Genomic DNA, 25,770 nt, shown 5'->3' with positions numbered 1-25,770 from the left:
CCGACTTCGACTCAGGTCATGATCTCATAGTTTGTGGGTTTGAGCCCCGTGTTGGGCTTTGTGCTGACAGCTCAGAGCCTGAAGCCTACTTCAGATTCTGTGTCTCCCTCTCTCTCTCTGCCCCTCCCCCATTTGCACCCTGTCTCCCTCTCTCAAAAAAAGTAAACACTAAAAAAAAATTTTTTTTAAGTCTTCAACCACCCTGTAAATTGTCTGACTACTGAGGTTGCCATGCTGAGGAGGCACAGCTAGCTCTGCAGAGAGACCACGGGGATTGGCCATATGACCACAACTAGCGAGATGACTTGCCAGCCCCCAGCAGCCTATGCTTGCTGTAAATATAACTCTAACCACCATTCTACTGCAGCCTGGGGAGAGACCGTGGGCCAGAAACTCCCAGGTCTGTCCCGAACTCTTACCCAATGACACTGTGAGAGATTACAGAATGATTTTTGTTTCAGTAACTAGGTTTTGGCGTGATTTGTTATGAAACCATAGATAACTGGAGAGGGGTTAGCTATGGGGCCCATGAGTACTACAATGCATGGATTAGTATCTGTGCAATTAAAAAAAAATTGAAGTGGTTAAGAAGCCTGGGCTCTGGAGGTCAGCTGCCTTGGTTCAAACCCCAGATCCACAACCATGCCACCTTGGGCAAATTACTTTTCTGAGCCTCTATCAACTCACTTATGGGCTGGTGATAACAATTATAGTAATTCATAGGACTGTCTGAGGATTAAATTAATTCATAGTCACAAAATGCATACAACAGTATGTGGCAAATAAGAAATGTTTACCAGATTTCAAGGTTATGTAGGGCCTGAAGCATATACAATTTGATGACTTTCTTTTGTTTTTAAATTTACTTACCTATTTGGAGAAAGAGAGAGAGAGAACATGGGCATGCGCGCGTGCGCGCGCGCACACACACACACACACACACACACACACACACACACACACATGCACGTGAGGGAAGGGCAGAGAGAGACAGAGAAAGAGAATCCCAAGCAGGCTCTGTGATGTTAGCATGAAGCCTGACTTAGGGCTCAATCTCGTGAACTGTGAGATCCAGACCTCAGCCGAAACGAAGAGTCGGATTCTTAACCCACTGAGCGACCTAAGCACCCCAACGATTTGGTGCCTTTTAAACACAAATACATAAAATTACAAATACTAGGCACACTCAGGGTTAGGCATGTGCTAGGTGCTCTCCCTGTCTCCCAGGAGCTTATATTTCACAAATAAAGGGAAAAAAATAAGCAGATATTTACAAACTAGTCAGATTATTTTTCAAAACACCTGTCCTTTGGCACCCATTTACAGTGAAAGGAGTATAAATTGGCATTCCTGGAGAGAAATATGGCAACACTTACAGCATTTTCTTTTAAAATGTGCAAATTATTGGAAATAGTGGCTCCACAAAGAGGGATTTATCTAAGGAAGTGCTCAGATAAACATTCAAAAAATGCATACATACATATTTAAATATATATTCTTATTGTGGCAAAGAATTTAAAATGCAGTTGTTTAATAATGAGGAGATTAAACTGTGGCTGAGTATTATGCTGCTATTAAAATGATTTTATATTCACTGGCATGTAAAGATCTTCACTAAGTATAAATAAATGAGAAAAAAAGATTATACAACAATGAGTTTCATACTGAGCAAGTCTGATTGCGAAACAGAGATGGGAGTGTCCTGGGAAGTTCTGTATTCACATGCTGATTTGCTTTGAGTAGTGAAATAACAGGAAATTTTGAGGGTTTTTTAAAAATCTCTAGTTTATCTGCAGAAACAATGTCATATTTGTGCAATAAAAGTAAATACATTTTTTTTAAAAAAAGAATGACTACATCTCACTGAGGGCTCACCTCTTTCCTTAAGAGTAATAAACCTGTCTCATTAAATGTTCATATTTGCCCTCACTTCTTGGTCCATCTTCAATAAAAACACATATTTAATGAGCCATCAGTTTTTCCAGACTTGGAAAAACCTTCTGGCTCAGACTTAGATGTGTTGGAATAGTAGGTGAAATGCAAGTTAGTTAGCCAGGACAGGACATGAGCTAAGAAGACATCCACCCTTTCTGGAGACCTTCTGCCCGTCCACAGCCAAATCAATAGATGGAGCATAACTCCATTGTAGAGTGTGATATAAAATGCTAACAGTATTGGTAGAAAATAACATATCACTCCATGGTTTAATTGTATCAATTTTCCTGGAAATAATCATGCATATTCATCTAGAATGTCTTTGATGCCCTCACCTTCATGACAGCTGCCACTACTCTGATTGTCTGGGAGGGTAGAGGACTTTCAGGTTTTAGGAATGGCAGTAAGAGGCTTCAGTCTTTTGGCTTATAAATATCAGACCATTCAAGTTAAATAAAATCTACCCCACACCATCCTCATGTCCTTCACTCCGACCCCTGCTTTTTCTAGCAAACAGTTGCTGTTTTATTCTTTGATTTGAATGAGATGGACAGAGTCTGGTGTAGTTGCTCTTGGCCCTCTCCACCAGGGAGACTGGTCACCTTTGGCAAGTGGGCTTATATCTCCTGCCTGTCTGGGAAGGCCATCGCACTTCTAAATACCTGCAGTATCCTCTGATACTGATGTATCTCTGATATGCTGATGCCATCACCCCATAGTAAGAGATTTATTGTATAGACTATTAAGGACCACTGTCTTATTAAGGTGCACATGGGCAAAATCATGTATCTGCTATTATCACCTTATCAGAAATGAGTTTATGAGGTCTCTGCCATGATGACATTGGGCTGAAAGACTGGGGAAGAGATCAAGAGCACGTGAATTATCTTGGGGAACATTTAGAGGGCAGAAGCGCAGAACCCAGAACCAGTTAGATGGGGACACTTGAGAGGGACACCCTCGTGAGAATTCTAGTGATGGCAGGAGATGGCTTGTGAAATTAAGGAAGGAGCTACTCCATGGCAGGCAAAATTTGGGAAGACAATTAAAGACAACTGCTTTCTTCAAACGGCTCATCCCTATTGGCCAGCACTCACTATCCACATGGGAGGCTGGAGATATTGTCCTAGAGCTTGCGTTCCCCTACCAGGAGGAAAGGTTGACCCTTTCCTGTTGCCCTTTCTCCGCACGAATGTTGCTTCTTGTGTGTCTTGCAGAGGACATTCTTTCTTGTCTGTGCTGCTGTATCTGACTTGCCATGGCCTTTTCTAACGGAGGACTGAGTGAGCTAAGGTGGCCTACCTAATGATCGCCAGTCTTAAGGATCCTTGTACATCCCTGTCAGATGTATATATTCAGCTTTAGTACTGGCATGAGTCCTACAAATGGTCTAAGGAGGAAAATAATCCCCACCTCCGTTTTGTACAGCAACTGTTCTTGGGCAAAACGTTTCACTCTTTCTAATATGAAATGTTGTGCAGGTTTGTATGAAATTTATGGCCTCACACTTTGTGAAATAATACCTCTAAGTTAGGCGAGCATTCTTGGGCCAACAAAAAGTTGCCAGTGGTTTAGGAATGAGGGAACTTCAAAGATGGAAGGATGCCACGCAACAGAGCTTAGCCAAGGCTTCCTCTGCTCCAGCTAGTGGTGAGTAAGAAAATATTATTCTTTCAAACACACACACACACCCAAGAATACAAAAGTCGCCTTCGTTTGTGTTCTGAACGAGCAATCAATTTTCTCTATAATAGAATTCCTCCAGAATCTCTTTTTCTCTTGATTTTTGAATATTTACGAATGCACTGTTGAATTTTGTTCACAATAAGTTACACTAGAAAAACTTTGTTAAGTTATTTGGGGATGGAGGAGCCAAGAATTATAAGACTCTAGGTTTCCTTAATGTGTAAGTAGGGAGTAATTTATATGCTGAAGGTGAAACTAGTGTACTCTCTGTCTACTTAGGAAAGAGAAAAGCAAGTTTCAGGGAAGGTCCTGAGATTTTGCTGCTCCTGAAGATGAACGGAGGCAAAAAGGCAGATTTGAACAGCAATCCCCAGTTTCAGGCACCTAGTCATTGATGAAGAAATGTTTATTAATTAATTGTGTGATTGAGGATGGGATAACAAGCCTCAAGAGGTGCTGAGATTCTGAGTCCTGTAGAGTCCACGTCAGGGAACGTCATCTTCTTTCATATTTTGTTTCATATTTATTCAAGCCATGGAACTCAGAAGGTTTTATCCTGAGACCAACTGAAGATTCGCCGATCTAGTAATTTACTCACCCATTTACGTTTAGGAGCACTTTCTTTGCCAGGTACCGAACAAACACATAAAACTGACAAAGGGAACAAGCTGTCATTTGGACATAGTGTTAGGATGGATCTTAGTCTAGCAAACACCTATCTAGGCCCGTTATTCAGGACTTCCCCCACCGAGCATGATCGGAGTAAACCCAGAAACTGTAACATTCGTCCTGCTTTTGACCAAACTGGAAGCTGTGTGTGTCCTCCCCACAGTTTACGTTCTCTGCAACCCGTGTGTCTCAGTTCTTCCACTTAAATCAAAAGACCTTGCTTATCCTCCTAAAAAAGGTAGCCAGGATTCTTCTCAGTTGAGTTTGTGGAGTAGACCCTCAAGGTAAGAAGACATTCTTTTCTCTTCTAGTTACAGTTTATGAAGATGATTGTCAGTTCCCCAAATTCTTTTGGGGACAGATGTGAAAAGAGGAGAATGTTGTATTTTTGAGACAGCTGAGCACCCTCTGTGTGTGGTGACTTTCTGGAAATGTGTTCAGACATTGGTGCAGTTTTTGTCACAATAGAAACAACTGTACTGGGGTGCCTGGATGGCTCAGCCAGTTAAGCGTCTGGCTCTTGGTTTCGGCGCAGGGTATGATCTCATGGTTTGTGAATTTGAGTCCCACATTGGGCTCTGAACTGTCAGTGCTTGGGATTTTCTCTTTCTTCTTCTTTCCTTTTCTTCCTCTTTCTCTGTCCATCCCATGCTCCTTCTTTCTGTCTCTCTCGAAATAAATACACTTAAAAAAAAAAAAAAAAGAAACTATAGTCTTTGCTCTTGAGAGTTTTAGGTAACAACACATGTGGTTCTTATGGCAGCGACTCCAGTGACAACAGAGACACCCATCTCCCCTGATATTATATAGAGAGAAAGCCAACTACGTAAAAACAAAATTGAGGTAAAGGAACTTATGCTAATGCACTGGTAATTTTCAGACACATTATGTTTACCAATCCAGAAATTTGGGGAAAACATCTATCTTCTAATGCCAAAAGTTACAGGGAAGTAGCATTTGGTCTGAAATTCTTGCATTCTCCCTGGATGAAGGCCTGAGATTCTGGAGTTGTTCTTGAACTTGACCTTGCTAGTTTATAATATGTTGCATTTTAACGATACCACAGTGCTGGTGAAAGAAACCGTTACACCAAAAAAGCATATGGATTTGATAACCTACCCTGAAAAATCAAGGACATCTGGGTTTCTTGCTGTAAACATTTTTTTGAAAGTCTAAACATAAAGCACGGGTCCAATTCATTAAGATTTTGGAATGCATTTAGTTATGATATGTCATAGTAGAAGTGGATTGCGGGTTTTTTGTAGTTGAAAAAAATCAAAATTTTCACATTATCAGTGAAAACCACATTAGAAAGAAACATTTTGAAAATTGAATTTATTTTAAATTAGCTTGGTAGCAGGTATTCTAGCAGAGAAAAATCCCTCAAAGAGGTCAAAACGCATTTTTAGGAGTGAAAAGGACCACATGCTTTGGAAATCATTTGCTGATATCTAAAATATTCCTAAATTTTAATATACTGTACTTTATTTATTTGAGCTGGTTTTAATTAGTTTCATTGTGGTCGAATTAGCTTCACTGAAGTAGATGCACTCCCCAGAAAGATGAACAGCAGCCTTATGCACCACAGATTTCCAACATAAACTATAATTCATGAGGGCCAACACAACTCTTTTCTTTGTAGCTGGGTAACCATTTATGTTTGAGGTGAAGATGTTAATATGGAAATTTTGTGAGCTAGGAGAGAGGACCAATGCTATTATTCTAATTTATGGCCTTTTGCACGAGGCCAAATGTAAAGGCAACTTCAATTGTTTTATATTTCAGGGCCAGCACATAGCAGATGTATGAAATTTGGAGTGTTAGACATAAACTTTTATTACCAAATTATAAATAATTTCTCCCACTTATAATGTTCACCTTTCAAGTTCATCTTGATTAAAATACAAGGGCAGTGTCACACCGATTTCACTGAATTTTACAGCTGAGAGAGGTTTTTTAGAGTTCACAGTGGAGCATAAAGCATCATGACATTTGGAAGACTCTCCTCACAGGGGCTCGGACCACAAGCCCATCTCTTTTGAAATTCAAAATGATGGTCAGTGAGATCTGGGGACGTATTTAAACATCTCGAACATCGCATCAAAACCAAGTGCCTGTGACGTAGAATATATCTTATCTGTTGATAAAAACAAATGGCATACTGCCTTTTCTGAGAAATGGGTCCATCAGTCAACAAGCTTATATTCCTTCTCAGAAGATTTTACAGTACAGTGATGAATAATAGACATTGGCCCCACCTTCGTAGAACAGAGTGATGGAGAAAGCAAACACAGACATACACGTAGACACATAAAGTTATATAATTATAGCATTTACAAGTGGTACAAAGAAGCATAGTGTACTATGATCATGAACAAGAGGAGGAACCCAATCTAGTCTGAGGGAATACCAAGGCTTTCTTTAAAGAATTTATGTATGGCCTGAGACCTAAGCATACTTAAAAGTTAGTCTGGTGAATAGAAAGGGCATTGGGCTCCAAATGAGGCCAGGATTAGAGCTGTCACAAAAACCTAGAAGATGACAAGGTTTGAACTGATTAAGGGGAAGGGAGAATGGAAGCGAGTGACAGTTTTAACGTCCATTAGCATAAGAGACAAGGGGTAGAGAGTTGGAAATAAGACTGCTCCAAAAAGTGAGATGTTTGAAAGGCTACACTGTAGAGGGAGGAGGAGGAGGAGGAGGAGGAGAAATTCAGCAACCATCTTCTCATCTTCTTTAACAAATAATTTTCATATCCCATGATAAAAGATATATGATAGTGGTCCAAGTACCCAAAACTAGGATGTGACAGGTTAGCTGTTTTTATTGTCCAGTCTAAAGGTCCAGGCTGGGTCCAAGTGCACACTAGCACTTCATAACAGGTAATGCATTGCTGGAACAAGACTAGCCAGTGTTCCTAGAAGCCTAACACTGATTAGGTACTAAAATCTGCTTTGGAGACTGTTGGCCAATCCCATCCCATATTTATATCTATCAGTAGCAGCATTAACCTAATATAACCACCCATGTATCCACAGTGTTGCTGGGTATTTGATAAAGTAAGCTAGACACAATACCTTGTCTTATGAACATGGAACACCGAAGAATGTGGTTTTTTTTTTTTTTAAAGCATAGGACTATAGATACTTGAAACAATGAAACGGCAGAAGTTCACCTTAGCATTTTATACTAACGTTTGCCTATTAAGAAAAAAAATTTTTAATACTTATTTCTTTTTCAGAGAGAGGGGTGGGGGAAAGGGCAGAGAGAGAGGGAGACACAGAACTAAAGCGGGCTCCAGGCTCTGAGCTGTCAGCACAGAGCCTGACATGGGGCTTGAACCCATGAACTGGGACCCCAGCCAAAGTCAGATGCTCTACCTACTCTGCCACTCAGGCACCCCCACATCTGCTTATTTTAAGAATAATAATCTCAAGAGAATGAGAAGACAGGCCACAGATTGGGAGAAAATTTTTGCGAAAACATATCTAATAAAGGACTTTTGCAAAATATACAAAGAACTCTTAAACCTCAGCAATAAAAAAGAACAATCTCACTTAAACATGGGCAAAAGATCAGAGAAGACACTCACCAAAGAAGATATACAGATGGCAAGTAAGCATACAAAATGATGCTCCACATCCTATATCAATAGGGAATTGCAAATTAAAACCGCGATGAAATCCACTATACACATATTACAATGACCAAAATCCAAAACCCTGGAAACACCAAATGCTGGTGTGGATGTGGAGCAACAGGAACACTCAGACATTGCAGGTAGTGATGCAAAATGGCACAGTCACTTCGGAAGGCAGTTTGACAGTTTCTTACAAAATTAAACATAACTATTATCATACAATTCAGCAAATGTGCTTCTTGGTATTTCCCCAGGGGAGCTAAAAACTTACGTCCATACAAAAATCCACACACAGATGTTTATAGCAGCTTTATTCATAACTGCCAAAACTTGCAAGCAACCTAGATGTCCTTCAGTAAGAGAATGAACCATGGTACATCCAGAGAATGGAGTATCATCCAACACTAAAAAAAGAGTTACCAAACCGTAAGAATACATAAAGAAAACTTAAATGCACATTTTGAAGTGAAAGAGGCCAATCTGAAAAGGCTACATACTATATGATTCCAGCTTTGTGATATTCTGGAAGAGGGAAAATCAAGGTGAACGTAAAAAGACCAGGGGTTGTCAGGGGTTAGTGGAGAAAGAGGGATGAACAGAGGATTTTTGGGGTAGTGGAAATACTCTGCATGGTACTATGGCAATGGATACATGTCATTACATGTTTCTTAAAACTCATAGAAGGCACAATGCCAAAAGTGAACCCTAATACAAACTGTGGACTGATAGTTGGGTGGTAAGGATGCATCAGTATAGGCTTGTCAATTGTAATACCTAAGCTAAACTAAACTGTGTAAGCTAAACTAAATCTTGTCAAACAATATGACTTTAGGGCTCGTTAAAATAAACGAATGTTTGCATTCAGGGTTTTGAAGACTAGTTCTTGGTGGACTAGCGTTCAGAAAAAGTCTTGCACATGTTTTCTTTGTGTAATAAAAGATACAAAAGAAAAACTTGGGAAATATGGAGAGTTGCCTTGCGAATCAGGAAAAGCCAGGTATAAGCTGCTAAGGGGGTTCTGGGCACAGCCACATTTCAATACCCTTGTTGGCTCCTGAAGTAGCTCACTGTGCCCACCCCGTTTGTCTAGTTGGGCCTTTATAGGTCCATGCCCCTTGAAAAAGTTTGCAACTACCTCTGCAGATGAACCATGATCTTAAAACTCCTCATTGTTCCAAACCCACCACACCAGTCTTAGTGAGTCCATCAGGATTCTGTGGTAATGGAGGAACGGCTATGAGCCAAACAATTCTTTTTTAACAACTGAAACAACTGCTGAGTAACATGGAACAATGTGAAGTCTTTTGTGAAGAAGGCTTTTGGGGACAGGGCTTTATATTCTATCAGGTTCATTCTTTTCTAAACGTTTTTTTAAAGATTATTTATTTATTTTGAGAGAGGCAGTGTGAGTGGAGAGGGTCAGAGAGAAAGAGAGGAGAGAGAGAGAGAGAAAGAGAGGAGAGAGAGAGAGAGAAAGAGACAGAGAGAGAGGGAGAGAGAGAGAGAATCCCAAGAAGCCAAGAAGGCTCTGCATTGGCCAGGGGCCTGAACTCATGAAACTTGAGATCATGACCTGAGCTGAAACCAAGAATTGGATGTTTAACAGAATGAGCCACCTAGGTATCCCTATTATGTTTGTTCTTTACAGATAATTATTTAAATGATACTTAACTTTTTTTAACATTATATTTTATACTGTAAGAACTTCAAATACAGCCTTTTCAATGAATCTGTAATGCTGGGTTTTTACCCAAAGTGAGCTTTTACAGAAGGGTTATAAGGAAATCTCTCTCTCTTTTATTTTTTAATGTTTATTTATTTTTGAGAGAGAGAGAAAGAGAAAGCTCATGAGCATGACCTGGGGAGGGCCAGAAAGACAGGGAGACACAGAATCCCAAACAGACTTCAGGCTCTGAGTTTCGAGCTGTAAGCACAGACACAGAGCCGGAGGGAGACCAGGTTCAAATCCAGGACCTGGAAGTCCAATTGACTGAGCCACCGGGTGCCCCTAAGAAACTCTCTTTTTTCCATCAAGTCACACCCAGTTGTTCTCTGTCGGCCGTATCAAAGAGCCTATCTCTTTAACTAGGAGATATTTACAAGAGAGGAAACTCATTTTTATCATAGAAAAAAATTCTGATCTTAGATACATAACAGTTAACAAGGTTAATTAAAAGTCTTTTTAAAGAGGCTATTTTTTTGTTTATAGTGGTACAAATCATAAATAGAATTAAGGTATAAGTTTTCAGTCGATGAGGGCATGGAGGTAAGGAAAAAAGGAATCAAGTCTTGGTTTAACAGTTTTCTTCTTCTTCGCTCTTTCCATTAACAGCAAGAATATTGAGAATTCATGCAAAATTCCAAACCAAGTTTCCAAAGTAGCACTTAAATAGTGTCTGCACACCATTTCCAATTAGAACTAGATTGTAATGGAAAGCAATTTATGCCATTATAATACAGAGTTACTTTAGTGATTTTAATTCCTTTTGTGGCAATTAACGTTGCCATGGAAACAATCTTTTGCTATGACTTCATCTTCACACACTTTATCAAAACCCAAAAGTGGATTTGAAGATTGGAGGCTGCCTGTTTTATTTATTTATTTGCATTAACTTAATTAAGGACCTTCCTGGGTAGGTACGTGTAGCAGTAAAATTTAGTTTAGTATGGCTTCAAACTCTTTCTTGCATTTCTTCCTAAAGGAAATCCTGGTTAAAAGATCACTTCCAGTTTTCCTTTTTAAGGGTGTTTGCCGTCTGTTAGAAGAGACAGCACCCGCGCTTCCTACTTTGACCTCCAAAGCACCAACCTCGCCTTTGGGCAAAACAAGATTCCTGGTTCGCGCGTTCCGGAGAAGTCTGGCCTTTTTGGTCCTCGCGGGCTGCCGTAGCCAAGAAAGGCAGCAATTTGTTCCCCAGGAAAGTGCCACCTGCCTCTGCAGTTTCACTTTCGGTTTCACCCCCGTTGTCCGCGGAGGCGGGCTAGTGGCGCTGCTGGAGCGGAGGATTGGATCCCGGCCACCAGGTGAGCCACGCGGCCTTGCGGGAGGTTCGAGGCCCCAGTGTTCGCTCGCCCCGGGCCGGTTTGGGGAGTAGAAGCCCGGATCTGGGTCAGCGTGGATTCCTGAGCTCGAGGATGGCGGATGCCAGCAAAATGCCGCGCTCACGGTCTCTTCGGCTCCTGGAAAGGCCAGAGAGCAAGAGATCCGTGGTCGCAGACCATGAGGCCCCCCCGCTCGCACCATTGCGGCACCCCTTCGGGGGGGGGGGCGGGCGTCTAGACCAGGCGGGGATGAACCGCAGCTGCCTGGCCCCACCGAGTTGGCTTCCGAGACCAATCCTGGTGTAGGAGTTCCCGAGGGAACCCGACCTTAGCCTGCGGATTGGGAGAGAAAGCGGGCCCCGAATACACGGGTAGGCTTCGCCTGGTTCCCAGGACTCCGGGGCTACACTGACTGCGTCCGGGTGGTTCCGCTCCCTCCCCTCCGGAATTCGGAGCTGGACCAGTCCGCTTCGCCTTACCCAGGTCTCAGGTTTCGGGTGCCCACGGTTTTATGGGGTTAAGTCCTATCACCAGGACTTTTGTGTGTAGGTGAGCGCGCGCGCTCATTGCAGGTATTTTTAGAGTCTAGAATTAGGCTGATACAGATAAGATGGGTAGTGATTTAGTGTGCCCCCCCAACGCCTTAGTAATACAGGATTATTGAAAACATAGAAGAATTTAGTAAAGCAAGTAATATTCACTGAAACCTTTTCTACTGTCATTTCTTTTGTGTATTTTACTCTACTTGTTTTATCAGTTAACAGTACATTCAGTTGTCCACTTTCATTTAAAAGTTCTTCCTAAACACTTTAATTTTTTGTCTTTTGATTGGCTACCTATTCTATCATTGTGTGGGTCCCATAAATTCAACCGTTGCCCGACTGTGAGGCATTTAGAGTGTTTGTGAATTTTTGCTTCATTTTAGCATCCCAGGTAATACTTTGATAAACTTAAAAGAAAAAACTATGTTTCAGATTATTTACTTGGACTAGATTCGGAGAAGTGAAATTATTACAGTAGATGCTGCGTTCTACTAAGGTCTTTTTAGATCTTCATACCCACTGCCAAATTGTTTTCCAGACAAGTTTTAGTGGTTTACATCATTCATGTATGATAGTGCCTGTTTTCCCCAGAAGTAAGAAAGCTCATAATACATTTCTAATAACATCAGCCCCTCTCTCCCTCTCTCTCTTTTTTATGGTGGTGTTTAACAATTCCGATTGAATTTTGTGCAGGAGTCTAGAGGATTATTTCGGTGTGTGAGTGTATTATTGGAGCATAAGTCAGCATAGGCTGAGTGTTAGAGCAAGATGTTCTCTAAGTGATCATCTAGCATAACTCCCTTATTTTGCAGATGAGGAACCTGGGGCCTGGAGAGGTGAAATGAGTAGTTATCCAAGGCATACAGCTAAATTAAGTAGCAGAACTGGGATTAGAACTCAGGTTTCCGGTCTCCCAAGTGAGTACCTCTGGTGCTGCATTGGGTGGTCTCTCAATAAACTGTGGCGTACTTGGTATGAGAATTAAAGAAAAAAATACACATCATTTGGATTATTCTGTCCTTTTAGACTTGTACCAGAGAACAAAGAATGTAATGATCTGAGGGAACTGTAACACCGAAAAATGGGAAATGGACCATTTTCATGACTAGGACCAGAAGTCCATTATTTATAATGGCAATTCTTTCAAGGTTTTCCTTTTTAAATCTTTTAAATGTTTATTCATATTTGAGAGAGAGAGAGAGAGGGACAGAGGATCCGAAACAGGCTCTGCACTGACAGCAGCAAACCCGATGTGGGGCTCAAACTCAAACTGAGATCATGACCTGAGCCAAAGTTGGACACTCAACTGACTGAGCCACCCAGGTGCCCCCAAGATTTTTGACAGTTGTTTTCAGATTCTCTTTATGTCAGGATAAAATATCTAATAAGTTATAATTTGTACTCTATTATCTGGTTAGGATTCAGCTGTTTGTTCTCATTTATTATACCTTGAAGGTTTTTAAAAACTTTCTGTTGCTTTAAAATGTTTTCTTTTTAAATGTTTATGTATTTTTGAGAGAGAGAGGGAGGGAGGGAGAGGGAGAGAGAGGGAGAGGACAAGCAGGGGAGGGGCAGAGAGACAGAGAGGGAGACACAGAATCTGAAGCAGGCTCCAGGCTCTGAGCCTTCAGCACAGAGCCCAACGTGGGGCTTGAACTCACAAATCAATCGTGAGATCATGACCTGAGCCAAAGTCGGATGCTCAACCAACTGAACCACCCAGGTGCCCCAAAAACTCCTTGTTGCTTTAAGACCAGAGAACAGTGGTTTTTTTTGATTTAGGGTTTATAGCAGAGTTTTTCAACCTCAGTTGACATTTTGGGCCACATAATCCTTCGTTGTGGAGGGCTTTCTTAAGGTTTGTGGACTGTGAAGCAACGCCCCTGGCCTCCGTCTACTAGATATCAGCAGCACCACCCTTCTCCAGAATGTCTCCAGACATTTCCCAATGTCCTCACTTGCTTACAGGAATCACCTGGAGAACTTTATGAAAATGTCACAGTGCCCCCTTGCCCTGGGAGTCCGATTAGCAGGAGGCTTCAGGAATCTGCATTTTAACAAGCATCTCTTTTTGACTCGATGCAGCTGGTTCCTAGACAACACAGAAGCATTTCCGTTTTCTTCGTCCTTTTATTTGATGGTCAGTGACAGCATTATTACTGTGCTATAGCTATTTAAGCGCACAGAGGATACCATGATCGTTACTATACCCATAGTTTGTGGAGTGGGGAGAAAGTGACAGGGATTATCCTTGGCACTGACGTTAAATGCCCCCACAGGCTTGGCTAGGGAGCTTACGGACCAAGGATCCCATTTCCCTTGCCTCTGAGGGAAGAGGAAGACTGGTCGACAGGAAGACTACAGCACAGCCTGGGAAGTAGAAAGTGTACTCAGTGCTGGGGTCCCTGGCTCACAGGTGAGGGGTGAGGAAAGCAGCCCCTGCTGCGTGGGGCGAGGCGTTGGTGTGAAGCCTTCAGAAGGAGGCCGGGGACGCCCCTGTCTCAGAAGAGAGATGTTTGGGGAGCTGCTTCAGTGTCAGGCCCTCTCAGCCTCGAGCTGTGTTTACTTGGGTTGTAATGCTCTGCTTCATCATGGTTGTTTTTGCTTTTCAAATTTTTTTTTCCACCCTAAGCCACCTATTCTACGAATAGGTGAAAGTTTACTGGTAAACATTGCCAGGAAGCCAGGATTTGCATGTCTTCTGCTCAATGACATAACTCAAAATCACATCAGACCTACTTCTGAACCTTTGACCATTGTATATCTTCACAGACTATTTGTCACTTTAGGCATTTTCCCTCCGGTGCCCCTACTCTCCACCCAGATCTCCACTGACATCTCCACGCATGACTGTGGCCATTCCCCAGGTTTAGCAGGAGGATCTAGACACACTCAGAAGGGCAGCTTTGAAAGGGCTTAGGCTTTGGGACCGAAAGCCTGACTTGTGCTTATCACCTTGCAGGGTTACTGTGTGAATTGCTGGTGAATCTAACGTACATAGTTGGAGGAATAAAGTTTGGTTTTCTCCCTATTCTTTTACTAAAAAAAAAAAAAAAAAAGGAAAGAAACTCTCTGCAGGGCCGTTTGCAGATGTTCTTTCACTGGACCTCTCATCTCAGTAGCTTCTGGTAGAAAATATACAGCCTTTGACTTAATAGCCATTTCTGAAAATAGGTCATTTAAAACAAGCCTGAGTAGGAGTCAGGGGAGGGAGAGAGGCGTAGAGGTGATTATGGCTTTATTTTTGAAGGGAGAAGTCTTATCAAGGTGACCCTGCAGAAAGGAGGCCTTTTTCCTCTTATGTGTTTATGGTTCAAGAGGCTTTTCTCTCGCTTCAGAAATGGTCAGAACTGTTCCTTCTGCCTTAAGCAATTTAAAAGATGAACACTTAAAATTATGTGAGCCAAGTGATGGGAAAAATTGTGATGTTGAGACCAATTTACTCATACAAAATGGATTTATGGGCCAGTCATTAAGTAACAGGGAGTACCCAGGAAACCTAATGAAGATGAATGTAAGAGACGTGGCCTCCTAAAGTGATGGATAAAATGTGTTTGAAGCAACCACGCTCTTTTCAAATAACTTTTAAATGTTTTTTTTTTTTTTCCCAAGAGATTCTGCAGAATGAAGATGTCCTGGAGAATAAATGAGAAGCTTGGTATTAGACTTTCCTCTCATGTGGCTCACAGTCTTTTGAGGGAGAAAAGACTCGTATAAAAAAAGAGTAGAGAATATGAAAGAGACGAGTGACAGGTGATAGCAAATACAACCCAGTGGGAAACTCACCCGCCAGACTAAGTGAGCCGGTCACCTCCACTCTGCAATGGAAGGTGGATGGCGGACCTCATGCAGGTCTCTGCTTAGAGCCCTCCCATGTTCCCCACGACTGACACAGCATTCCCCACACTAGCCGGTTCAGAAGAATCTGCTGGGCACGTGCAAGCCATTGCAGGCTTCTTCCTCGAACGCCCTGAATCAGAATCCCCACGTGAGCCAGTCGACTGATGTCTGGGGAGCTGACCTGCCGGCTCAAGCCCAAGCTCTTTTAGCGTGACCTGCTCTGCTTGCCAGGAATGTGGCCCTTCTCCCGCAGCTGCATTTTGTCTTCCTGGCCTGTGTAGCATTTCTTCTCAAACCCAAACACGCTGTCCGCTGCCATTGCTACGACTTTTGTCCTTTCAGTCAGTGGACTCCTTTTCCTTCCCACTCGGCCCAGGTGTCAGAAAGCCTTTGACCCCCCTCAAGTCTGCACTAACCGAGCCTCTCTGTGTGCTGCTCCCTGCATAATTCTATCCAAATACATACAACTTTTTGAAAAGTTCTCCATTGGCCTGTTCTTGTGCCAGCTCTGGAGCGTAAACTCTGAGGACCCAAGACTGTGTCTCATTAGTGTCACACCCCCAGCCTCTGTGCCTGACACTTAGGCACTGCACGAAAGTTACAAGTGTTGAATGCCTTCAGGAAGAGATTGATGTTAATTGGAGTAAAGATAGGGCTTAATGGCAGAGGTGTGATCTTTGATGAGCTTAGAAGAATACTATTGATGCTTTTTAAAAAGGTGAAGAAAGAAGATGAGTAGCATTTTTAAAATAAATACCAGCAGTTGTTGAGGTTTGTGGTCTTTCTTTCTGTCATTAACTTAACTTTGGACAAGGTGGTTGATAGTATTTCTGTTGACTAGATTTTCACATGACAGTGCATAGTAGTGCTTTTTTTTTTTTTTTTACCACAAGATAAATAGCTATTTTCATCTCAAGTCTTATACCTAGGAAGTACCGTAATGGGATTTCCCATCGAATAGGAAATGAGCCTGACTCATGAGTTGAGTCTCTATCAGGCCTTCGGGGTTAATAGTCTGTCTAGGCCTGTTCAACCACAAAACAGCACATGTTCAGGACATAAATAAGGCAGTTTATAGAGGAATGGGAAGATTTGTTTGTTTTTACTAAACTCATCAAGAGTGCTGAATCTGTTACAGGATTTACTTTGTAATATTTTTTCTTGTGTTCAAACAGCATAAATAAAATTGTTGTGTGGTCTGAGTCTTGACTGAATAGTGGTTGTAATTCTAGTACTCTCTTGAGACTGTAGCTGCAAAAATAAACTGACAATCCAGTGGAAAAGTTAAATTAAAATTTGCTGAGTAAAATAATTAGCTGATCACATTTTAAAAATCTTTCAAGTCTTGGGGAGATGAAGCAGGGAATGGTCCAAATAACAGCTCCAAATTTAAGAATACTTTGTGAAATTTTTATTTCTTTTATTTAACTTAGGATGTTGACTTTTTGCGGTTCAAGAAAATGATTTTACTGAAATTATAATCACATTTGTTTACTCATACTCTTTGAACAAGAGTTTAAATTCTTCTGGATTCTAAGTTCTTTAAGGTCAGAACCTGTGTGAATGACATGTTTGCGAATTTCTTTGAAAATATGTGCAGACATGCATGTGTTTGTTGAAGGATGGAAAAGCCAACAACCTAGCATTCTGCCTTACCCAAACTGCTGAGCCAGCACAGACTCACTGAGGAAATCTCCAAACGATGTTCCTAACCTTGAATTCACAGCATTGAGTGAACAGACTTGGAGTGAGATAAGCTGGGCTATTTCTGGAAGAATGCATTATGAAAATTTTGATGGAAAACAATTTGAGTTCTTGAGGAGAGTTCTTAAAATATTGTATCCATATTGATTTTTAAGTGTCAATGTTATACGGCTACTAAATGATAGCTGCATTTGACTGAAACAGAAAAATTAATTTTTAGAGTCCATTTACTGTCAGTTTTTGCCTAAGTAGCTACAGTTTTGTTATATTTGTTTACCAGATATTTTGAGCCTGCTAACTGTTATATAACAAGATGAGTTCTGAAAGGAGTCTTTGGCAACTTTGTATGTTTGATTTGAGTATATAATGCTTTGTATTTCAGAGACCTAGTCTTGAATTTTATACCCAAATCTTTTTCTTACTAAAAGGCAAACTATGGAATGGAAGAAGATACTTGCAAGAGACGTGTGATACAGGGTTTAGTATCTAAAATCTATAAAAAAAAAAACCTGAAACTCAACACCCAGAAAACAAGTAACCCAGTTAAAAAATGGGCAGAAGACATGAACAGGCATTTCTCCCAAGAAGACATACAGATGGCCAACAGACACATGAAAAGACGCTCCTCATTGATCATCAAAGAAATGCAAATCAAAACCACAATGAGATATCACATCACCCCTATCAGAAAGACTAAAATCAACAATGTAAGAATCAACAGGTGTTGGCAGGGATGTGGAGAAAAAGGGACCCTATCGCACTTTTGGTGGGAATGCAAACTGGTACAGCCACTCTAGAGAATAGTATGGAGGTTCCTTTAAAAGTTAAAAATAGAACTTCCCTATGAAAGTCCTTACCAAAGAATATGAAAACATTAATTCAAAGGGATATATGCACTCCCATATTTATTTATAGCAGCATTGTCATAATGGCCAAATTCTGGAAGCAGCTCAAGTGTCCATCAACTGATAAATGGATAAAGAAGAGGTGGTGTATATATATAATGGAATGTCATTCAGCTGTCAAAAGAATGAAATCTTGCCATTTGCAATGACATGGATGGAGCTAGAGAATATTAGTAATGCAGAAGTGAAATAAGCCAGTCGGGAGAAAGACGAACACCATGTGATTTCACTCATATATGTAATTTAAGAAACAAAACAAACAAGCAAAGGGAAAAGAAGAGACAAACCAAGAAACCAATTCTTTATAGAACAAACTGATGGTTACCAGAGGGGAGTGGGGGGCGGGGGGAGATAGGTGAAATAGATGATGGGGATTAAGGAGTACACTTGTGATGAGCACCAGGTGATTAAAATTAAAAAAATTATATAGAGTGTACATCTTTATTATAATAGAGTAAATCAAAATCTCTGGCTGCATTAGCAACTTTCAGGTGGCTATATAAAGTTATGATTAAGAGCATGGAATGGTCATCCACTTACTAGCCATGTGACCAGAGCAGAACCTCTGTCTTTTTCTTCATCTGTAAAATGAAGATTAAAAACTACCTGCTGCATAAGGTAGTGAGGTTTAAATGGATTGAGACATAAAAAATGCTTAGATAAGTACTGACATACAGTACACTCAAATTCTAGCTCTCAATTATGATTACAATGATTTTCAGAAACACTATTTTGACATCAGTTGTTTGTAAATATGTCTACATTGTGTAACATAGACTTTAAAATATGACTGATGTGAGCTTGAATGTTGGTTCCGTCACATTTGGGGGGCAGATTATTTTAGCTTTTTGAGCTTTTATTTTCATTAGCAAAATGGAGGTATTAAGAAGTTCTTAACAGGGTTCATAAAAAGATCAAAGGTGATAGTGTTTATAAGGATGTTAGAATGCTCAGCATAGAATAAGCATTTAGCAAATGATGGAGGTAGCCGTGGCTGTAATGCGTATACTGGCTGTGTATGACACAGTAGTGACAAGTGATGAAGAAGCGGGGCTCTGTCCACGCAGGGAGCCGTGGGGAAGCTGGGGCAGAGGGTTGCTGTGGGGTAACGGCGTGACATAATGCATTCCCTTAGTACCTGGCTGGAAGTGCTGGAAACATGTTTGCCCCGTTGTGGTCGCAGTGGTGAACGATGTTGTCTTCATCTCTGGCCCTTTGATACTTGACTTCCTACAAATATGTGAAAGGTTTCCAGGCTTTGTGTTGTTGTTGAATAATTAATTTTTGCCTTTACTTTTATTATGCCTTTTCAGCTTTTTGATCAGGATTGTTAAAATGAGCCTACGGAAGCAAACCCCCAGTGACTTCTTAAAACAAATCATCGGACGACCAGTTGTGGTAAAATTGAATTCTGGAGTGGATTATCGAGGTAATCTTTTCATGCTTCAGCCTCACTGGTGCAACTAAATAAGTAAATAGAACTTAAGTCGTTTTTATTAATACCGTAAAATACCCAGGAGACCAAAAATGCTTGGGTTCTCGGTAGTTTTTATGCCCCTTTCTTTTTCTACACCTGAGATAGTTCCTTTTGGAGTCAGTGCAGATAGCAGAGTGTGTGCTTCTGACTCCCGCTGTGATCTGTGTGACCGCCGCCTGCCTCATGTCTGTGCTTTGAGGCTGTGGGAGCCTAAGCTCCCTGGGAAGAGCCAGGATCCTCAGTCGCCTCGGGCGTAAATTACTAACTGGATACAGAACACCTTAGCCCAGCAGCTTTCATTTTTGCAGAAATATTCAAGATTGACAAGCAGCTATTTAGACAGTATCATTTTACAACATGAACTTCCCACTCTTGGGATGAACGTGGTATCCAAACACACTTTTCTCTTCTTTTAGAGAATGTTCTTTTTAAGAGGCTGTGACACTACTGAAATTAACTTTGTGGGAGGAATGGTATCACATGCCATTTTTAAAAGTTGCTAAATTCCTAATCTTCTGAAATTTAAGTATGTTTAATTACCTGGAATATTTCACAGGTGCAGGTAACTAATTCATTAGCAGAAGAAAGCCTTTTCTTTGTCTCTTTTCTGAATGATGATAGTGATCTTGAGCTTTTTCCTCTTTCCATACATGCAAATGTAATTTTACTGAGAACTTACTGTGTGTCTGTTGTGTGCTAATCATTTCAATTTCCGGTGTAAATCCTTAGAGGTACCTGTTTATCCCCATCTAGTAAGGGAGGAGCTACGACTCCCGACTCAGGCTTAACTTAAAAGCCTTGTTAAGAAATCACTCTTCTGTTTTTGTACTGCTTTAGTTTCTTGATATCAATAGCCTATCTCCAGTTTAATTTGACTTTTATAGTGGAACTAATGGGTTTGTACTGAATACTGAGATAGAAAGTCTCTATGTACTTGACACCCATAAACTTGGGCCCAAAGGGGACACCAGATTTTGAGAGATGTGGACATATTCAGCAGTTGTTTAGGGTGGGGACATAATATTCAGAATCTACTTCATTAAGGAGATTAGCCAGCCTAGCCTGACTTTTTTTCTGTGTACTCATTAGGGAAATTTCTTGAATTTGTAAAGGTAATGTATGTGTTTTTCTTTCTGTTTTTTAAAGAAAGTTCAAAGCAAATAATGAAGAAAAGTATATAGGAAAAGCAGTCGCCCCAAATTTTCCAGATAATCCAGATAATCAGGCTTACTAATTGGGACCTGTGTCCCTAGAACATAATTTTATATAAATGGGATCATCTGTGCATACACCCTGATTTTCTTTTCTTACAGTAAGAAAGGCATTCAGTTCTCTGACACTTAGAATGTTTAATGCTGCAGAGGAGTACCTGGTATGGAGGACCGCCGCTTTGCTTTTTGCTTTTAGGCGGTTTCCTGTTAGTGGGCCTGTAGGTGTTTACCAAGTTTCTGCTGTTTTAAGTAAACAACTCTGCTTCTTTGCCATGTATTTTGAACACTTGTCCAAGTATTTCTTTAGAAGAAACTCCCTGGGCTGGGGTTTCTGTGGTAATGAGCTCGCCGATGGCCCTCGGGGCAGATGGGCTTAGTCTTCTCTGTGTTTTCACCAACCTTGTATCAGCCTTGTTTTCAACTTTTCCATTCTAATTGGCAAAGTAATAGTTTCATTTTATTTCTGTTTCTTTGTTTACTAGTGACGCCGAACAGCCTTTCACATGGCTAGTAACCATAATGATTAAATTAAAAAGCCCAGCTCTCTCTAACAATTTCTCTTGATGTTTGAAGAAAACTTTGTTTCTTCTGTTATTCATAGCAGTTTATCCCTTAGAGAAGGGAGGGGGAATTACAACCTCCTGGAATCTTTTTCTTACAACAACCTTTGTGAGGAGAAGGGATATTTTTATTAGCGAATATTTCATTTTGAAATGTTTTTGGTTTAGTTTCAGACAGATTTGCATATCATGTTTCAGAAGTTTCCTGCCTGTTTAGGATTATGGTTTTGATATAAAATGATGTAGCAGGAAATAAACTATAAAGTTACATCTTAAACTTTCTTTTGATAGGAAATAATTGTTAGTAATTGTTCATAATCTATTCTGGTTCTTTGAAAGCGTACAGCTTCTAGCAGAATTCCGTTAGATTAACGTCTTGTGTTCTCATGACACACACAATTGGGAAAAGAAACGTTTTTGTTTAGAGGAAAATGGGGGCAGAGGCAGAGTGAGGAGCATATTAATGAAGTGGAGGCCAAATGAAGCCATCGACTAATTGAATCAAATTTGTACTGTTTGTTTTCACCTATTTTTGTTCTAGAAAATACCACTTTAAGTTAGAGACCCAGCGTTAGAGGCTTACAGATTTTCATCTTTTGAAAAAAACAAATGATCAGGGCAAATTTTACACAAGTGATACCATTTTAACACAATTAAAAAGATTCACTCAGTTTTTCCCTAGCAGCTCCTCAGAATGTCTTGGGCCACTTTTCTATATTAGTCTGGACTTGAAAATATTCTAACTGTGACAAAACAGAAAGGGATGTGTTATAATGCAATATGTTGCCCTGTCTTCTCAAGCTGCTCTTCACTGTGAGTCACAGCTTTAAGATGTGCCTTCAGGAGCACCTGCTGTCTCCTCTTCTATTATTTTAACAGATTGTGGAGACTTCCTCTTAACCCTGGAGTACATTCATCTGCTGCAGTAGATGTTGCAAAAGAATGCAATAAATCTGCCAGACCCATATTTCACTTAGCGGCTCGAGTAAGAAACACCACTGGAAGCGAGGAGTCTTGGCCACTGGTCATTTGTCCCTGCGTAACTGCCCACTCCGATTTTAGCTTTCAAAGAATGGCGTTTTATTTGGAATACGCTTGTTCCGTTATTCTTGGGAAGGCTTTAGAACTTGCTGTTGTTATCACACCTACCACGAAGCAAGTGATAGTTTGGCGTTTTTCCTGTTAGCCGTGGGTATGTGACTGCTTTCACACTGCATGCTTAGCCCTCCTTCACACTGGCACCGAATGAACCGACTGAGTTTCATTTACAGTGCGAGTTTTTATATTAAGCATGTAAGAGCTAACAAATAAAGAGATTGTCAGCTCAGAGGTATACCCTGTAATTTTCAACTCTTATTTGCTTTAAGTATCTTCTCTTTGACTACATCTGGCTGCAGGGGTCCTGGCTTGCCTGGATGGCTACATGAATATAGCCTTGGAGCAGACGGAAGAATATGTAAATGGACAGCTGAAGAATAAGTACGGAGATGCCTTTATCCGTGGAAACAATGGTAATATTCTCTCACTGTACAGTTGTGTAACATGCAAAATAAGCCTTTTTGTTTATAATCAGGATCCCCAGCGGATTTTCTACATAATTTGAAAGTTTAGTTTTAGTTTTGCTTTGTTTAATTTTAACTTCTTATATCTCGGATCTTTATCGTGACCAGTTTTTTTAAGATGCCTCCGGGAGTTTTAGAATAGGCATTCTCACCTTCCCTCTCTTTACTAGGGAAGAACCGAGGGGCATTGGTATACTGACCCAGAACCTGGTTCTTCTGAATATGGTTGATTATCTTCCCCCAACACTGCCTCTCACTTTGGATGTTGGAGCCGAAAGGATGGCCCTACTTCCGCGCTGTCTTTGGTTTGCATCGTTTGGCAGTGAGCTTGTCCTGCGTGTCCTTTCTCTTAAACGTTCAGATGCCGGACGTGGAGATTTACATCCTTTAGTTTTTCGAAAAAATGACAAAATAGGAAATGTGGTTCTAAAGTTACTCTGCTAATATATTGCTATGATTCTTATAGTTCCTTTTCACTACCTTGTTTTATACAATTATTATTAAAGTTGTGTTTGAATTTCTCAGGGGCAAGGGAAAGACATCAAAACTGTGGTAATTACCCTTGACCCATCCCTGCTTTTTGGTCCCATCCCTCAAATGGAGTTCAGATTTTTTATTGATGTGCGTTCTTTAACTCTGGGTAATTTCTTCACCCCCTCTTTACAGTTGGATCTCTGCTCTGAACTAAATATCCTGACTTTTATTGTAGGTATTCTAGCTCCTGTTCTTACGGTACCAGAGTTTCTCACATCCTCTCTTTTTTGACATCTTCTGCTGTCTTTTTAGTCCTTCCAACATGGAAATTTTCCTCTCTATTTTTTATATTATTCTTATTTTACTCCCTCCATTTACTAGAAATGTTATGCTTTTTCCCCACCTCCAAACACCTGATGTCAGTGGTCACCTGTGAGTGGTGACAGGCTGGATCCTGTCACGTGCACACCCCACCTAGTGCTTGTCCTGTTTCCCAGGCATGGTTTTGCTGTCATTCTGGTGATTCTCTTCATATAACTTTTTCCACGATGTAATCAGCAGTGGTTTTCTTTAGGCCCCCAAATTCACATCTTGGTCTCTTAAACAGGATCCCGACTTACTTGTTTAATTTGTGCTGTGTTCTTTGATCAAAATTCCTTTTAATGTCACTTTGAGGAGCTGTGTCGGAATCTGAGTAGGTAGGGGGTGGGGGTTGGGAGGACACCTCTGGTGAAAGCCTGGCTGAGCCCGCTGGTTTTCACATTTCGTCTCGTTCTCCTGGACCACATAATCTGAAGAGTTCAGTTGGGTGTTCCCAAGAGGACTAGGTAAGCAAAACCGGATAACACCAAGGGTTGATACTTGAAAAGAGAATTCGGAATAAAACTTGTAGTATTAAGAACAGAAGCAAAAACAAAACAAAACAAAAAAACCCAAACTCCTCAGCTCTTATTTATCCTGTTGTGATTAAAATAGTAAACAGCAATTTTAGAGTTTTTATTGGAGAGATGGATGGAAATACGTTTTGTAATTGTTAATGTGAAATCTAGCCTGGTGGATTTACTGATTTACTGCAAGCATAATTCTTATAGCTGTAATTATAAAACATTCTTAGATCCCAGGGATTTTCACATCCATTTTGTTTTATCATCCTGGTCCCGGTTTGCAGTCAGATGCAGAGCCAGCTCTAGAACACAGGCCTGTACGGCATCAGACCCACATCTAGATTCATGAAATCGTTTTTCAGTTGTCCTAGAACATACTGCGTGGAATGAGAATTCCTTGTAAATCTGCAGAGATGTTGGGCCAATGTCTATTTGCTTTTAGAACTTGCTATTGCACGACTTAAGCACAGGTTTTTTTCAATGTATGTATTTTTTCTTTTCAGTGTTGTATATAAGTACACAGAAGAGAAGGATGTGAAGACACCAAGAGGCCAATACTTTTCATACTTGAATATATTTTTTATGAGATTTTGGGAGAGTTCCTTTGTGTCTTCCACTTGTCCCATTTCATATTAGTTGGTGATTTTTCACCTGCAAGGAAGAGAAATGTACAGAATTGTGATAATGCAATTGTAACACAACATGTTCCTTCCTATTTAAGTTTCGGTCATTTCCTTTTACCTGTGTCAGTGTGTAGAACGCAAAAGAATAAAAAAAGAAAGAAAAATGATTTCTCTGTCCGTGATTTTTAACTCAGGACTCCAGCATACACGCTGATTGCTTTACTTACTTGTCTGATGAGAGGGTGCATGTGCTGCTGCTGAAACCATTTCAGAGAGCTCCTTCATCCCCTCGTCTTGGGTTGGCCACACAACATGCTTGAGTGAAAATGTGCCACAAAGGTCTCAGGTTTCAGTCTGAGGCTGAGAAGGGTTTGTGAGGCCAGTGCTTCCGCCTCTGATTCTGTCACCTGGATAGAAAGTAGTAGAAGCTAGGGATCTGACGGTGGCACTTCTACAAAAGAAGTGGGAATCTGAATGGGGGGGGACTCTGAAGGTGACCCACGTTCCAGTTAGCTCAAAGCGCCCCCGTGAAGCCTGGTCTGTCTGCAGTCACCTTGCACCTCCTTCTGTGCAGTTAGACGTGTGAGATTTTCTTGCCTTCTGTTAGGAGAGTTGGCATCAGTGTCCTCTAATTTTTATGACACACAGTAGGGGAGGAGCCTGTCACGTCCATACGCCTGTCTGGCAGTGGTTTCCATGAAAGCAAAACCTGGAGTTGGTAAACTTACTCAGATTCCACTTGCTTCCCTGCGATTGGGGAGAATTCCTCCTCACCCCCACTGGGGAGGGGCTCTCGGAAGCCTTTCTCAGATCCAAGCTGTGGGAGTGCGATGGCGTCCGGGAGCAGAGCACCAAGCATTCGAGTTGCTTGGCACAAGGCGGCCCCTCTGCATTATGTGACTCCTGCTGAGAGGGTTTTCACAGTTTATTAATGAGATTTCCACAACCCTGCTTTATTCTCCGAGCAGTTTATGCGGTCTCTAGGAACAACAAATATATCTGGGCACCGAGGTTGA

General features: G+C 41.0%; 1 protein-coding gene across 2 annotated transcripts; it reads left to right on the top strand.

Moving 5' to 3' along the window:
- Window positions 1–10,830: 10,830 nt before the first annotated feature.
- On the top strand, window positions 10,831–24,921 carry LSM6 (LSM6 homolog, U6 small nuclear RNA and mRNA degradation associated). 2 transcript variants are annotated; one of them, XM_029940417.1, is made up of 4 exons: window positions 10,831–10,954; window positions 19,277–19,392; window positions 22,609–22,722; window positions 24,635–24,921. In XM_029940417.1, the coding sequence occupies exons 2-4, from the start codon at window positions 19,299–19,301 to the stop codon at window positions 24,667–24,669; spliced, it is 243 nt and encodes an 80-aa protein (XP_029796277.1). In that variant the 5' UTR covers window positions 10,831–10,954; window positions 19,277–19,298; the 3' UTR covers window positions 24,670–24,921. The 2 variants fall into 2 exon arrangements, with proteins under 2 accessions (XP_029796277.1, XP_029796286.1); XM_029940426.1 differs by lacking the exon at window positions 10,831–10,954 and adding an exon at window positions 17,684–17,765.
- The last annotated feature ends 849 nt before the right edge of the window (window positions 24,922–25,770 follow it).

The sequence above is a fragment of the Suricata suricatta genome, chromosome 1 (genome assembly GCF_006229205.1).
Source record: "Suricata suricatta isolate VVHF042 chromosome 1, meerkat_22Aug2017_6uvM2_HiC, whole genome shotgun sequence".
Lineage (NCBI taxonomy): Eukaryota > Metazoa > Chordata > Mammalia > Carnivora > Herpestidae > Suricata > Suricata suricatta.
This window is presented reverse-complemented; position numbering and strand designations above follow the sequence as displayed.

Bases quoted from the DNA above. Each gene is read 5' to 3' on its own strand.
- LSM6 (XM_029940417.1), top strand. From the start codon at position 19,299: ATGAGCCTACGGAAGCAAACCCCCAGTGACTTCTTAAAACAAATCATC. The intron at 19,393-22,608 runs GTAATCTTTTCA...ATCTGGCTGCAG, and splicing joins TTCTGGAGTGGATTATCGAG to GGGTCCTGGCTTGCCTGGAT. The intron at 22,723-24,634 runs GTAATATTCTCT...TTTTCTTTTCAG, and splicing joins CTTTATCCGTGGAAACAATG to TGTTGTATATAAGTACACAG.